Genomic DNA, 16,096 nt, shown 5'->3' with positions numbered 1-16,096 from the left:
ACGACGTGTACAAATACTCACCGTGCGTTGAGGATATCCCACTTTTCTCTGAAATACTTCCAGGCGAGGTTTCGACCCTGCGAGTTTCTGCCTACGTGGATGATGACGTCGATCACGTCCTGCTCTGGGACCAGGTCTGAGGTCAGAGACAGGTTCAGTAACCTGGGAGACACAGTAATGGATAAAGGTTAAAAGGGGATGTTGTGTCATTAACTGTATGTATTTTCTTTGATATAATTTATGTAAAACTGGAGACGCAATGGGGAAATTCTCTGTGCGCCATAACATGTTAACATGCTAATATAAAGGTTTACTTTGGCTAGCATGGGAACCAATATAATGCTACATTTTTAAAGCATACTAAAACACAAGTTTGTACATCTTGTATATGTTTCAATACACTAACAAACATAAATGTGGTTTTGTTTAATAACAGGATGAAACATTTGCTTTTTTTGGCATGAATTTCAGTATTTCATAATCTGTGCAAAGTTAGCACGCTAACATGTTAACCTGACAGTCTTGTTTACTTCAATTAGCAAAGTAAACATCTTATTTATAGTAATACTGTAGCAGTGTAAAAGGCTAAAATACTAATGTAGTCTCACTTTAGCATGAATTTCACAGAGTTAACATGCTAAAATAGTATTTTATAATATATATATATATATACTTAAATCAGCATAGTAAACGTGCAATCTTATTCATGGTAATGTATATTGTTTGAATGCTAAAACATTAGCCTGCACATCTTGGAATGTTTTAGCAAACATTTGGTTCAATCAAATACTGTATTTTAATACTGCATGTCATTTTCTCATAGACTTCTATACAACCAGAGGAGTCGCCCCCTGATGGTCATTAGAGAGGATGCAGCTTTAACACATGAAGCTTTGGTTTCACCTTTCAGAACCGGATTTTGCCGTCTGATTTGAAGCAGAATGACCCTGGTAGACATTTTATAGTTTCTGTTTTGTTGTTTGTAACCACGATTCACTCCTCTGAATTTACACGAGCTACAGTAATCTGACTACTCCCAGCTCCTCAGAGATTAAGGGGATTTACAGAAACCTGGCGAGAGTTTGGCTGCAGAATCCAGAAGTGTGAACACACGTTTTCTACAGACGTGAGACTGAGCGGGACAAAGAGACAGAAGAGAGAGTTTCACAATAAAACCGATGTTCACTCATCCAACATTGTGTTCAGTGTTTACCTTCATCTTCTTTTACTTTCGGTTCACTTTTCTTTGTATTGGTGTGTGTGTGTGTGTGTGTGTTGGAAGTTTGTAGCTGCTGTCTTTTCATTAAACCACCAAATCAATTTTCTCTCTCTCTTCCCACAATCCCTCTGTGCTGAAACCATTTCCTGTGTGACCAATCAGTGTTTCTGTGGTGTGTTTTTTTTCTTTTGTGTGTGTGTGTGTGTGATAGCTGCTATCTGAACATGCAGTACTACCTCTCTGATTGCAGAACAGTTTACTGTGGCTGGAAAATCAATACCTGACACACACACACACACACACACACACACACACACACACGGCTAGATTTACACACATGTACGGCCTCGAACTAGATTTTTACTGCACCTTTCACTCAATTTTCTGTCTGTTCTAAAATCAACTAACATATTTGAAACTTAAGTATGTAAGTGTATAAAGTAACATGAAACTTGCACTTAAATGTAGCAGTAAAATGTGTTTTTATAATATATGATGCATTTTAAAGAGTTTATTTAGCTGAAGCAGAAGGAGGAATTTCTCAACACACAAAGGAAACTTAAATCTAATGAACTTTCATGCAATATGAAAACGGTTGCTCGCACTGATGGAGATTTATCACCAAACTCTGAAGTTCCCCTGCAGCTCTACAGAGTTGGTTTTAGTTTTACAGCCTGCACCTTTACTGTTTTGGTTCAGTCTCTCAGCTCTCATTAATCTCGTTTCCAGCAGTAACCACTAAACAAGCTGTGATGAAGTCACTTTACACAACCTGAACATCTGACAGGCCCAGTTAGAGAGAGTGGAACATAAAAAGGTCAAAGGTCAAAGGTTTTAATCCTCCATGTAACAGTATTTCATCAGCTTCTCCTAAAGTTGTTTCCTGTGAAGACGGAAGTTAATTTTGACACGTGTTCCTGGACATTCACAGGAGAACACAGGCAAAATTAGGGACAACTTTTGCTCAGATATCATACAAACCGTTGTACGTTGACACGTTGGTAGAAACCCAGAAACGTCAGTGTGACGTTCGTACCTGTTGAGGAGGAAGGTGTTGTCCGAGCAGGTCAGAGCCTCCAGCAGGATCTTCTTCTCTGAAACGGCGTTGGTGGAGTGAAACTTCATCCAGATGAACTCCCACACGTCCTCGTCCATCAGACTCACCCCGGTGCAGTAAACTATGTCTCTGATGTTGGGAGGAATCCTGCAAAACACACGGCGTCTTGCCATCAGACGGACACAATCTGCAAGACGTCTCCAAATAAAGCAAACGCGTGTCACATTTTCGGGATGTCGATAAGTGTTGGATTGTGGTAATAAAGCTAAGAAACCCTAATAAAACACGTCCACAGGATTAAGCAGGACTCTCTCTGGATTCCATCAGGGAGCTCCATTAAAACGTCCCTCGATTTCTCCTGTGGACTCTCCAGCCATGAACCTTTCCCCCATAACCATTCGGGCCAAATTAAATGGTTGTATTTGTCACTTGCAATTGTTATTAAAATGTCTTTTAAAAGCTCAGCAGTTTTCGTTGTTCGGGGGGGAGACGGACCCCCGATTGCCGTCGGCTATTTTGGCCCATTGAGCCTCAGTCATCAGGAGCACGCACTCATAGAACTGGAGTTACTACAGGTAACTACTGTTTCTATTGTTTTATACACCAAATGTACACACACACACACACACACACACACACACACACACACACACACACACACACACACACACACACACACACACACACACACACACACACACACACACACACACACACACACTTTCTGCCCCAGCTGGTTACTGGCCTGAATCATCAGAAAAGCACAAAGGTTGCACATTTTCTTAACACTATAATGCGTGTTTGACCTAAATTGTCAATAAACCAAAACTGAAAACTTCACAATACAGTGAGCCCAGCTGGCAGAGTAAAACATCATGTGTGTGTGTGTGTGTTTTTAACATGTGTATGTGTGTATTTAGTGTGTTTTCTGAGTGAGTGCAGGGTGAGTGATGCAGGGACAATTACATCATTCACCGACCTGGGAAATCATTTTAGAGATGCTCCACTTGAGAGCAAGCTTCAACACACACACACACGCACCCCCCCCCCCCCCCCAACACACACACACACACTGCTGGCTGTGGCGCGGAAGTCCTTCTCCGACGACATCTGCCAAACATCTCAAGTGTGTGTGTTTATGAGTGTGTACAGATTATTCATCATGTAAAACATTAAGAAGCGCCGAGTCTGCTGCCACAGCTGCGACGTCTAGTTCTGCTACTATCACTATTTTATCACTTGTGCAGCCACCCCCGCTATTTCTAATAAAAAATAACAGTAATAATGTAGAGTTTCTTCTCTGCAGACTATAAAAATGGAGGAGCAGAACCTGCAGATGGCTCTGATCCCATTAACGAACACACTCAGTATGTGTGTGTGTGTGTGTGTGTTTTAACAGTCTGTAGAGGATGTTTTTATATCCTAAAGCTCTGTCTTTCTCCTGAAATATCTCTCCCTCCCACTCCGATCATCCTCCGCATCAAACTCCCATTCTGACAGTAAAGATGTCCCTCCGCCATCTGCCGTCTGTCTGTCCGTCTCTGCAGTCTAAATGTCAATCTGAATTAAAAAAAGAAAAATCACTTCGCCGGAGCGATAAAACATTTAAAGTACCCGGCTGAGCGACACAAGCTCAGGCTGGTATACTTAAAGACGACTGCTGTGCTGTGACTGTGACAACAGAGCATATTGTTCCCCTCCGAATTCAACACCAGACGCGAGACGTGCCGCTGAAGTGCTTACACTTTAAATCCACAGCGAGTCTTGACCTTTTATTCCCAGATCCAGCTGTCCTCTCCGCTCCGGAGACACTGAAAGCAGCTGACAGACTTCCATGAGAAATGAAATATGCAGAGATGTTTGTTACCACAGCAGCTCTATACGCTCACGGAGGAACGGGGGAGCCTTGATTGATGTACATATGCATCGTGGCATATTTAAGTAGTATATTTTTTGCTATACAAATAAACTTGCCTTGCCTGAGGATATTTGCTGCTATGCTGACGACACCCATCTCTACATATCCACCGAATCCATCACTCCACCGCCACCCACTGCCTCACAGACCTGGATGCAAGCCAACTCTCTCAAACTCAACAGTGATAAATCTGACATCCTCATCATCGGCTCCAAACCACTAAACAGATCCCACCAGAACGTCTCCCTCTGCACTGATCCTGCTTCCACACACATTGGTAACCTTTGGAGTCATCTTTGATCAAACCCTCTCCTTCCAACGCCGCGCCAATCACATCCCAAGAAACGCTTTCTTTTATCTGAGAAACATCGCCCGTCTACGTCTAGAGTTTGAATTAGCTAGTTAGCTAACAAGATAGTTAGCTAGATAAATTGTTAATTGCAAGCTAGCTTGCTAATCAATGCACCGTGCTTTAATGCTACACTGGTTACAAAAGATTTGCTAAACAGCGGGCTGGTGGCCAACGGGTCTAACGGCTTCCGCTTCACTCCCCGCATGTTAATTAGTTAGTTAGCTAACAAGCTACCTAGCTAAATAGCTAATTAGCGAGCCATGCGTATCTGGAGCTGCGTCCACTCTCTTTCCTGGCGAACATCTTAACACTGATTTGAGTTTTCTCCAAAATAGCTAACAACAAATGAATGAACACAGAAGACTTTCCACTAAATTTCCACTTTCACTCCCGTTCTATTTTTTTAGGAAACAGCCAGTTTATCAACACACAGCACACCTGGGTCCAGGTAGAACACCAGCATAGAAATACTGAACACACTGCACAGAGAATGAGAGACACAGGGGGTTAATGGGGGCCCCCGGCAGTTCATTGTTACCCCGGGACCCCCCCGACCAGATTAATCCATAAACGGCTGCTTGCAGCTGCACTAAGATAAATCTGAAAACAGCTCTTTTTTTCTGATCCATGTAGACAGTTCATTTACAATAAAACCCCAGCGGGACAGGATTAACAATCCAGAGAGATGTAGGCACTAAAATATTAGCTGTGCTCCGCAGTAATTACTCTCATTGTCCTGGACGGGAATTCATCCAGAGTCACGTTACAGCAGGTGGATCCCGGTGGAGACGAAGGTGTGACGCAGGTCTGCTTGTTTGACTCACTCGTTTCAGACGCGGATCTGTTTTTTTTGGTGTCGTCGTTCTGTAGTTTCACACGCATCGCTGCAGAAACACATATTTAATATGTTGTGCTAAATAAAGCTTCATGACGCTCTGCGTCTTGTCAGAGGAGTCGGGTTTATGGAGCTCTCTCTTCTTCAGTTATTCTGCAGGAAATCCACATACATGTGCTCTCCAGAATAGAGTCTGAAATATTAAAGAGGACTCCACCCCCGCAGAGATTAGCCCTCATGAATGTAGATTTATCCGAGCACTGAAAAATGGAGCGTTTCCAAATTGCTTCTTAAACTTTAAAAAGGCCCAGTATGTGGAAAAAATTGAGCTTTTCCAAAAAAAGATGCTGCCATATGGTCGTCATACGGACCGCTCCCTCAACAACAACAGGAGCGGAAAAAAACACAGTGAGTGGAAAAGGAATTAAAAAGTTAGAAGTATTTTTGTTTCCGAGCCGAGCTGCTCCATTCAGAATCCATTCAGTCTGAAACTGTGTTTAATTTACTGTTTTTATTTTTTTAAATCCAAGCATCCCTCTTATCGTCAGCTCCCTGCTGCTCCGTGCACAACACCAGCATCTGTTTCTATTTAATTTGCCGTTTGAAATCTAATTTTGCTGATCTCGTTAAGGAGCCGGAGAGCGAGCGAGCCGGCAGCGTTTGAAGGAGAGAGAAGTTAAAGCTGCAGTGTTTTCCTCTTTTACCTTTAGAGGTTAATTGAAGGCAGAACATGTGTTGCATGGAAACACTGGGACTCAGTTATGGTTTGTACTGTAAAGGCTTGAATCACGTTACCGTTACAACGTCATGTTACGTACAATTGTTTTTATTTTGTACTTTTTACTCCCTGATTTCAATATTTTCTGGGCTTTTTCCTCACGAGATGAGTCTGTGTGTAAAAATCTGCTTTAATTCCTCTGCTTTCGTGTGTTTTTATCTGCCATCTTTAATCATTAATGTTTCTGTGTACATTTTAAATGCCAGGTATATGTTTATTATATTTTAGTCAAAGATATACGTGATTATGCTGGGAAAAACAAGAAAAAAGCCCCGCGTTTAAAGCCACATTGCTATGAATTGTGGGTAATTCCCTCGTGCAAAGTCTGCAGAAATGCGGACTTATGAAAAGGGTTCATAAAGGGCGAGAAATGTCCAACGTCCAACGGTGGCCCAAAGGTTAAAGAACGCCAGCGATACCGACAATGAACTGTGTGTACTGTACGTGTGTGTGTGTGTGTGTGTGTGTGTGTGTGTGTGTGTGTGTGTGTGTGTGTATTAGTACCTGTTCTTGTTGCTGGAGATCCAGTCAGAGATGTAGGCGACGGCCTGACGGTGGCACTGTTTGTTCCCGAAGCTACATGCTAACATGATTAGCTCCCTCTGTAACTCCCTGAAGAAGAAGAAGAAGAAGAAGAAGAAGAGGTTCTTCTGTCAGATACTTAAAGCAACAATGTGGACATTTTACAAAAAGCCTCTCGTGTGGATGTGAGTTTCACCTCTAAAGAGAAAGAGTCGCGATTTAGCTTCGTTTACGCGAGTGTTTGACATCGTAGCACGAGGCTCCAGAGCTACGAGCACAGAGGCGCTGATGCTCTATGTGTGATGCAATATTCTCCCAAATGACAAAATACTTTGTAGGAATATCTATGAACGGTATAGTGTGTGTGTGTGTGTGTGTGTGTGTTGCATACTCAGTCTGGTAGGACGCCTGCAACACGTTGCCTTCGCTGCCGGGTGCGTTTGTTGGCCAACCCATCTGATGGTACCGTGATGCAACCTGCTTCAGCACATAGTCCTGGTAACACACACACACACACACACACACACACACACACGTCATTAGGAGCTAATGGACAGGCAGCCAGCTGACAGCGCTGAGGAGACAGTTTATGCTGCCATCATGGAGCCGTTACTGACTGACTGACTGACTGACTGAGGCGGTAATTGATCGATCGGGTGCTCACACTGAACAGGCTGTATTCGTCTGTGCGGTCCAGCAGTTTGTCCAGCTGGTAGAGCGCTCGGCTGGCAGAGTGCCACGGCAGGAAGGACGGCTCCTCTGGCAGGTAGCCAATCAGCTGCAAGGGAACGCCCTGTGGGAGGTACCCGGCCCTGAGAGAGAGAGAAGGAAGAAAAAGGACGTTCAGATTTACCCCACGCTGCATTCACAGGACAAGATAACGCCGAGTGAAGCCAAAGCGTTACGTCTTAAAGCTGCATTCTCTCCAGTGTCCACCAGGGGGCGACTCCTCTGGTTGTATAGAAGTCTATGAGAAAATGACTCTACTTCTCTCTTGATTTATTACCTCAGTAAACATTGTAAACATGAGTTTATGGTCTCAATCTCTAGTTTCAAGTCTTCTTCAATACAGCGTGATGTTCATTTAGTGAATGATGGTCCATTTAGAGTCAAACAGACCATAAAGCAGGGGATGCTTTAGGGGGCGGGGCTACACAGTGATTGACAGGTCTCTACCAGAGATATATACGGCGTCTCTACGTCACTCCTCCTCAGTCCAGATGTGGTCACTTCCTGTTCACTTGGTTGCAAAAAAACAAGATGGCGACGGCCGTAATCCAAGATGGTGACGGCGAAATTGCCGAACGCGACACTTCAAAGACATCACACCACAAACCAATGAGCGACTACGTCCACTTCTCATATACAGTCTGGGTTTTTGGACTTGATCCTGATCTTCAAACCTCAATCTGTGTCTGTGTGTGTGTGTGTGTGTGCGTGTGCGTGTGTGTGTGTGTTAATAAACTACAGTACGGCACATTAAGAAAACTTGGCCGCCAATTTAGACTGACGGGGTTACATCCACCTCCTCATGAATATTAACCAGCATCCTTAGTGCATTCATTAAGATTCATGATGTTTTAGAGTGGAGGGGGGGGGGGCTTCTTTGACCTTCAGCCCCACCCACAAGTCATGAATATTAATGAGGCAGACAGTCGATGTCTGAAGGTGGACTCAGAGAGGTGATATTAGTGTTTTGGTTTTATTGCTGTTATCGGTGTTCGGACTGAAGAGAGAAGTGAAGAAAGTACCGCAGAGTCTGATCTCACAGTCTGACCTTTACTGAGGAGCTGTCAATCACAGTGAGTGGCAGACGCACAGAGAAGGAGGCGATTCAATGTTCTTTTACTGAAATTGTTCCGTTGACGGTTTTCAATTTACAGACAGATGTTGGTCGTGGTGGACTCAGGCTGTCTGTAGCATATATAGCACTGAATTGTGTTTTCTACATGTTAAGGCCACACTAGAGGGCACTTTATCACGTTGTTCCTCTGGATGAGCACCATAGACCGCAGTGCATCTTGTTTTCTCCACTGTAGGGGAACTCTGGAGCGCGCTCAGTTGCATTTTCTCTACTGAAAGAGCGCTCTAGAGGGAACTTTGCCTCTTTTTCAGCACCCTACAAGGTATTTTATCACATTTTTTTAAACTGGAAGGACCTTTTATCATCTTTCCTCCACTGGAAGAGCACCCAAAGGGCACTTCATCATGTTTTCTCTCCTGGAAAGGCACCATAAGAAGGCGCTTTATGAGGTTTTCAACACTGGAGGGGCGTCCTAGAGGCACTTTTTCTGCATTTCCCACATTTCCACCAGTGGGCTGAGAGAGACAGAACTCCACAGAGAGTTAATCTGTTCGAGATAAGACTCTCTAAGTCTTTAAAGAGCCAACCAAACTCCGGGCCGTCATATTTCCATAATCGGCCTCGTATCCAACCTCCACACGTTCATCTATATTCCCATCTTGCACCTGGGCCTCTGAGAACATTACCATAATCCACCCAAAAAAAGAAACTTTCTGTTTACGAGTGACGGGACCAAACATGAAGTGAAAGGAGAGAGAGAGAACAACATTACAGCCACATTGATCTGTTTACTTTTCCATTTTTCAAGACACACTTCGTACGTGATCGCATGCGATGCTTCATTAAGGCAACAGCTGTCTGTCTTCTTATTTTATTTTCAGCCTCTTCGGGGGAAATACTGAAACACAGAGATATAAAACCCGAAAACACGTCAGATTCAAACCCTGAAGTCTGTCACATTCTTTACTCCCTTTACAGGAACAGTTTCACATTTTGGATCAAACACTTCGATTCGCTCTAATGTCAGCTTGGTAAACAAGTGACGTTACAGCCAGCGGCTAGTTAGCTTAGCTTTAAAAAAAAGATAAAACATGGATGTATGCACTTTGTGTTTGGGTATCTTAGACGATAAACCCTTTGATGTGAATGACTCTGTGACCTTTTCTCTGGTTCCACCCTCACTCACTCAGTGAGCCTCTAAAGGAGTCGAGCTTTAAACTATTCGCTTCTGCTCACAGCAAAGTGCACGAGGAGATTATAGATTTTCAATTTTCCCTCTCACTTACAGTCTGTGTGTGTGTGTGTGTGTGTGTGTGTGTGTGTGTGTGTGTGTGTGTGTGTCTCCCAGTGTTGTCATCCTAACGAGCTCATTAACTCGTTAACATCGTTAAGGGCCAGTTAATTGTTTGTCCATTAGCCATTAGCGAGGCTCAGTGGAGAGCTAACGAGGGACCGCCGCGGTCACACACACACACACACACACACACACACACACACACACACACACACACACACACATGCACAGAAAGAGAGGCGACATCCATCACTGTTTAAGCGCACACTCACCGAGACACAGTCGTTTATTTCTGCTAAGCTGCTGCTAAATTAGCTTCACACACACACACACACACAGAGGCCCGACGCCACCAATCAGCATTTAGTGGCGCGTGGGCGGCTCACGCCTCAGCCAATCAAACCGCAAGCAGAAGAAGAATCAGCATTACGGACTAAACTGTTATTAATTCAATGATCGGGAATCTGAATAAACTCTGTGTGTCTAGCTAGCAGCTGCTGCTACGCTGGTAGTCGAGCTAAAAACATCCAGAAACGGATCTCAAGCTTCTTAAGTGATCAGTATTTGTTTTTACAAGATGAGTTCATCACAACTCTGGTCGTATTCTCATATTATTATTACCAGTAATACGGATATTGTCCTGAGATTTAGAATCATTGAAACATTGCAAAATAATAAATCAGACAAGTTAAGAAACACATCCACCACATTGAAGTTTTGAGTTATTATCCGACATTGTGTCCAATTTGGCAAAGTGATGTTCATGTTCTGCCAGAGAGACAGATGCAGGCAGAAGTAAGAGCGTCTTCTGCTGTCAGTGTGAATATTAACGGATCTGTGGTTCTGTTTCTTTTTCTGTACAGATGGAAAAACCTCCCGCTGAGCTCCTAACTCATGAACCCACACACACACACACACACACACACACACACACACACACACACAGGAGAACAGAGGATGACATTGCAGTCGTCTCTAGCTGTTGCTCATTCAACATGACAGAGGACAGATGGCTGAGAGAGAGAGATGGATACAGAAAGAGGAAAGAGAGACGAGAGGAGATTGAGTTATGGGATGGTGTCACAGTAGATTTTGGTTACAGTGCTCAAAAGGCTCCGGGCGGAAAACATGACGATGAGAAACGACACACTTCACTGACTCACTCTCTCTCTCTCTCTCTCTCTCTCTCTCTCTCTCTCTCTCTCTCTCTCTCTCTCTCTCTCTCTCTCTCTCTCTCTCTCTCTCTCTCTCTCTCTCTCTCTCTCTCTCTCTCTCTCTCTCTCTCTCTCTCTCTCTCTCATCGCTCATTCATCACAGCGCTTCCATCTGGCTCAGGTTGTTGTGAATTTATTTTCCTAGGTGGTCTACTCAGAATGCAGCAGCACGGATTGGTCATCTCACAGAGCCAGATGTGATCCGTGCGCTCTGGGACGGCCTCGCTTAAAGAGGGAAGTTCTAGTATCTGTCAGCTTGTCGACCTATTTATCTTTGTGGCTCGCTCTGAATCCAGCTCGTGCCTCAGCGCTGCAGAAGAACAGCGCTGGAGGAAAGAACGCAACAACATGATTTGTGTCTTTAATAAGACGACAAGCACGCTTAACCCTTTGTGACCAAATATCTCCGGGAACTACAGAAGAGTCAGAAACTAAACCAGGAACTAAATGTTCATTCTTACGACTCGTGTATCGCCTCACTGACAAAATCTGTAAGAACTTTTAGGATTAGGCAAATTAGACGGCTGACGGATTAGAAGACAACGCCGTTTGAAGTTCACTTCTTTGTATTTACTGTTGCATAATAACTCCGATGCTTGAATGGATGCGATGAGCGCGTGAAGACTCTCGTAGACGACCTGCTGGGCTCTTGAGGATTATTTATTTCTGCTTCAGAACGTGACGTCCCCAAACAATCTGTAAATAAAGTTTTATTTCCATACTTCACTCGCTCGATACATTTCTTCAACACGCTCTGTTATTTTGCTTGTTTCTTAGTTGGAAAGCTGACAACATGACTTTTAAACATCAATAAACTGAACACGGATCGTCTACCCGTCACAGGATTAACACACCCAGTGCTCCCTTATTTCCTGAATGAAGCGGCACACAAGTTGCTCATTGCTAGTTCCTCCCTTTGAAACCCAGTGAAAGGTTGTTGGTCCTGGAAATACTGGAGGAAGGTTCCAGGGAAACACCGTATCGGTGTCGTTTTTCATTGCTGAACATGCACGTCTATTAGCCGGAAGGAAAAAGGTGAAACTCCACATTGAAAGACTTCAGGAAAACCTTCTGCTGCTCGGCAACAGTGTTAATCCTCGAGCCACGGAGCCGCACTTATCTGGTGGTTGTTGGATGGCGGAGGGATCACCGGCTGGCAGAGCTCCGTCTCATCGCTATTGTGTGTGAATGTTAATGTGTACGACATCCCCAAAGGTCTCAGCCGAAGCCACATGCAGGCTATAAACCTCTGTATGCAGAGCTGACTCCGTCAAACCGCATTCATATCAGCACCTCCTCAATTCTGTTGGCGGAACAGATGATGACAAGTCTGAAATATATCTGCCCATTGAAAACACTGAGCCCATCACAACAGACGTATCTGAGGGAGGCAGACACATCAGCAGAGAGACGCTGCTTATTGCGAGGCAATTACAAGCAAACAGAAACGGAGAGAAACAATGGATCAGCCCGGCTGCGCTCTCCCTGTGTGTGTCCAGATATCTCACGGGTTGAGTGACAGATGAGCCTCTCAGAACCGAGACGAGAAACTAATCATTTGAACACCACTTTCTTCTGTTCCCCTGATTCAGTCTTTGAAGAAAGGGATCGTAAACCAGACTGAAAATATATCTTTTTCTCGCTCAAACGATGACTCACCTGGCCAGGTTGAAGGCATCGTCGATGAGTCCGGCCCTGTTTCCAACGGAGATGATCTGAGAAAGAGTGAGACGGACAGAGATGAAGAAGAGAGCCGAGATTTAAACAGACAGTAAGATTGCCATAAGAGAGAGAGAGACACATACTTGAGGGTTGTTGTGGAGCTGTTGAATCAGCAGCTTCCAGTTCTGGAGGTCATAGTTCACGCGGAAGTATCCCGTTTGGTTGATGTTGCCCAACAACCAGGTGGTGTCGTCCATCCGTCCAATCCTGTGGGTTTCTGAGAGGAAATAGAAACACGAGTCAGTCAGTTAATCAACAACTTCCTCCCTCAAACAAGCAGCGCTGGTTCAACCCCAAAAAGCCAGGATGTTAGTCGAAGGTCATGCGATATGCCGACGACGCCACGCTCTCCTGTTGGGTTCCTCGCAGCGTTTTGAAAGGTTTCTTTCTTCATGTGATGAATATTCTGTTGAACCTGGAAGTTCAGGTTGAAAAGACGTTGAGGGATCAGTCTCAAGTGTAAACCGATCACCTTCTGTGTGTGGAGACAGTTTGATTGGATTGCTCTGAATTCATCGGTTATACTTTTCTCATTATGCCTCATTCGTGTCAAATCCGAGTTAGTAAGTTTCTTACTCGTAAATGTTGACAACATTACGACTCAGAGTCATTCTTCCTGAAATCTGCAATAAATCCAACTGAAAAACAATAACGGCTTCCATAAAAAAGACACAAATCTAGGTGCTTTGAAAGTCTTTATCCAACGGATACGGTGCTGTATTGTTACTACAAAACATGATCAACTCGCCAGTTCTACACCGTTTCCAGTTGTCCAATAACGTACATGATTTGCATGTTGATATCTGTAAAATGAGAGCGATAAAGATGGAAAGACAGAAGATAAAACACTAACCTGACCACCATGTATACTGACTTAGAAGGTGTTACATTTGCACTCTAATGCAGCAGAGAATGATAAAACATCTAAATACAACCTGCAAGATCTGCATCGTCTGTTAAACTTGTTCTGCTTAAAGCAAAGTTTGTATTGACATCAAATCTTCTTACAGAGAAACGAGAACATCGTCCGTGCTCGTAGAACGAGGTTGTAAACTTTAGTAGAGCAGCTTGTAGGATCTTCCAGACTTTGTGTAACAGCCAGATGAGGAAGAACGAGGCAAATAGCTACGGACCCAATTATTAGCAACTTCCTCAACTTCCTCAACTCTGGTTGAAATTAAACTTGAAGTCTTGAACGACCTTGCATGGAGCTGAAGTTGTGCCAGAACCCCCACGCTGTCAACAGCTGTTACTAAACACGTCCAGAGGAAGCTTTGTTCCTCAGAACCAGAACGAGTTTTATTCTCCAAAAACTACAGCGGAACCAGTTTTATTTCACAGGAACAGAGGGAGAAGAACTATCTTTGCTCTTCAAAAAACCTAAAGCAGAACAAACTGCATTTCCAGAGATCAGTTCTCCAGAACACAAGCAGAGCAAGTTGCATTCTCCAAAGAATCGATCCAGAGAGTTCTATAACATGAGCAGAATCATCTTTATTCTAATCTATTAGTATAAAATCTTTATTCTCAATAAACCAGAATGATCATCGTTTAGTCCATTAACTACAAATGACCTATCTGGAGGTGATGATGTAATTAATTGGTGATCATGTGTTTGCTTTGTTAGAACAACAAATGAATCTGAAGGTAACAGCTCGAGGTAACGAGATAATTGAGTCATGATGGTAAAAGAAGCTTCAGACCTCAGAGCAGCTACCCTGCAGCGTTCTCTGGTGTCGTACCTGTCTTGTTGTTGATCCAGATGAGGCTCTCTGCACAAACACTGGATGCATTCCCCACAGCCACCGTCAAAGGGATCTGCCACAGTAAACTACAGAGAGGGAGAGTGATGTCAGTAATGGTCGCTGGAATTGGATTTGGTTTTATTGCCTCAGTTATCAGAGAGAGAGACATTAGAGAGAGAGTGAGTGACCGTCGGTGGTGATAACTCAACATCAGTCAGCTGGGAATGGAGCGAGCGACACCGAGAGAGAGAGAGAGAGAGAGAGAGAGAGAGAGAGAGAGTGGGGGAGTGAAAGTGTAGGCTAATAGCTGCAGCAGTCGGCGAGCATCAGTCAGGCGTTAGTCAGCTGCGGGTTGTTGTCTTCTTCAGAGAGCGAGAGGTTAAATGTGCCGTCCACAGAAAGCCGCCGGTCACTCTGCTGGTTTCCACGTCTTCAGATCAAAACCAACGATACAGAAATTGCTCCTTTTACTGCGCGAGTGAATTCCCCCATTAAGACTCATGAAACCTTTTAAAAACCAATTGAGCATCACGGAATTGCATCACGGCCGAGTTTAAACAAGGCCGTTCCTCTTTGTTCCCGAGACGCTGACATTAGCAGATAAGTGGCTGTTGAGTTGTGGCGCGACAGACGACGTGGGAGTGAAACGCTGAAGTAAGAAGTGTGTCCTGGTGTCGTCATCGCTGATGTTATTGAGGCCAAATGTGGAACGTTTTGAGAACCACGTGATCGTTTCATTGTGAGGTGTAAATAAGTAACAAGGCTTTTCTTTCAGTCTTCATCTTGAGTCTGAATCTACATAAATAGTGTTTTTATAAACTCCTACATTTAGTGAACAGCTATGAAGGCTTTACACGTGAAAACACATCATAGATATAACTAACAGTGAAGGGGGACAGTGTTGCCTGCGTAGTGTTTCTTTAATTTTCACATCACCAGAACATGTTGACAATACTTCTGTTACTTTGTTCCGTCTCCGTTCAATGATGGAGGACGAAGGACTCGCTGCAGACACAACACTACTGTTCCCCGTGTTACACTTTGAATTCATGCATTTAAGGAGTGTGTGTGTGTGTGTGTGTGTGTGTGTGTGTGTGTGTGTGTGTAGTAGAGTCCGGGTCAGAGAAAGTCTCTTTCACCAATCTCATACAGCAGTCAGGTGTTGCCGCGGGCAATAGTGGATCAATACCGCTGCCTAGCAACCAGATATTTATCTGATATTTATATCAACATGTTCGACAGGAGTGGAAGCCAATTACACGCACGCACGCACACACACACACACACACACACACACACACACACACACACACACACACACACACACACACACACACACACACACACACACACACACACACACACACACACACACACACACACACAGTAGGTTGAACAGGGTCAGAACTAATACAGTAGATATCAAGATGAAACTTCCTCAGTTGATGTTTCCTGTAATTGTTTATTTAAATATGTAAATGAGGTTTTATCTCATTATTTTCCAGAAGAGGAATGTGAATAAACAGTTGAATGAAGGTTCAACATTCTCGTTTCGGGACATTTTTTAGTTTCTTTTTCTTTCTCCAGAAAATAAGAAAATATCGTCAACAGCCATAAAAAACCCATCTGACCATGT

General features: G+C 43.9%; 1 protein-coding gene across 1 annotated transcript in view; it reads right to left on the bottom strand.

The window, feature by feature from the left end:
- trhde.1 (thyrotropin releasing hormone degrading enzyme, tandem duplicate 1) overlaps positions 1-16,096 on the bottom strand; it is a gene marked incomplete at both ends in the record, with an annotated part of 105,570 nt that overhangs the window by 3,836 nt on the left and 85,638 nt on the right. Inside the window, 8 exons of the mRNA XM_079183592.1 lie at positions 22-162; positions 2,256-2,423; positions 6,664-6,771; positions 7,073-7,176; positions 7,346-7,493; positions 12,653-12,708; positions 12,799-12,932; positions 14,458-14,546. Coding sequence (XP_079039718.1) covers positions 22-162; positions 2,256-2,423; positions 6,664-6,771; positions 7,073-7,176; positions 7,346-7,493; positions 12,653-12,708; positions 12,799-12,932; positions 14,458-14,546 — 948 coding nt within the window. The remainder of the gene's footprint in view (positions 1-21; positions 163-2,255; positions 2,424-6,663; positions 6,772-7,072; positions 7,177-7,345; positions 7,494-12,652; positions 12,709-12,798; positions 12,933-14,457; positions 14,547-16,096) is intronic.

Source organism: Pholis gunnellus (genome assembly GCF_910591455.1).
Source record: "Pholis gunnellus genome assembly, chromosome: 22".
NCBI lineage: Eukaryota > Metazoa > Chordata > Actinopteri > Perciformes > Pholidae > Pholis > Pholis gunnellus.
Note: the sequence above shows the minus strand (reverse complement) of the source record. Positions and strands in the feature narration are given on the sequence as shown.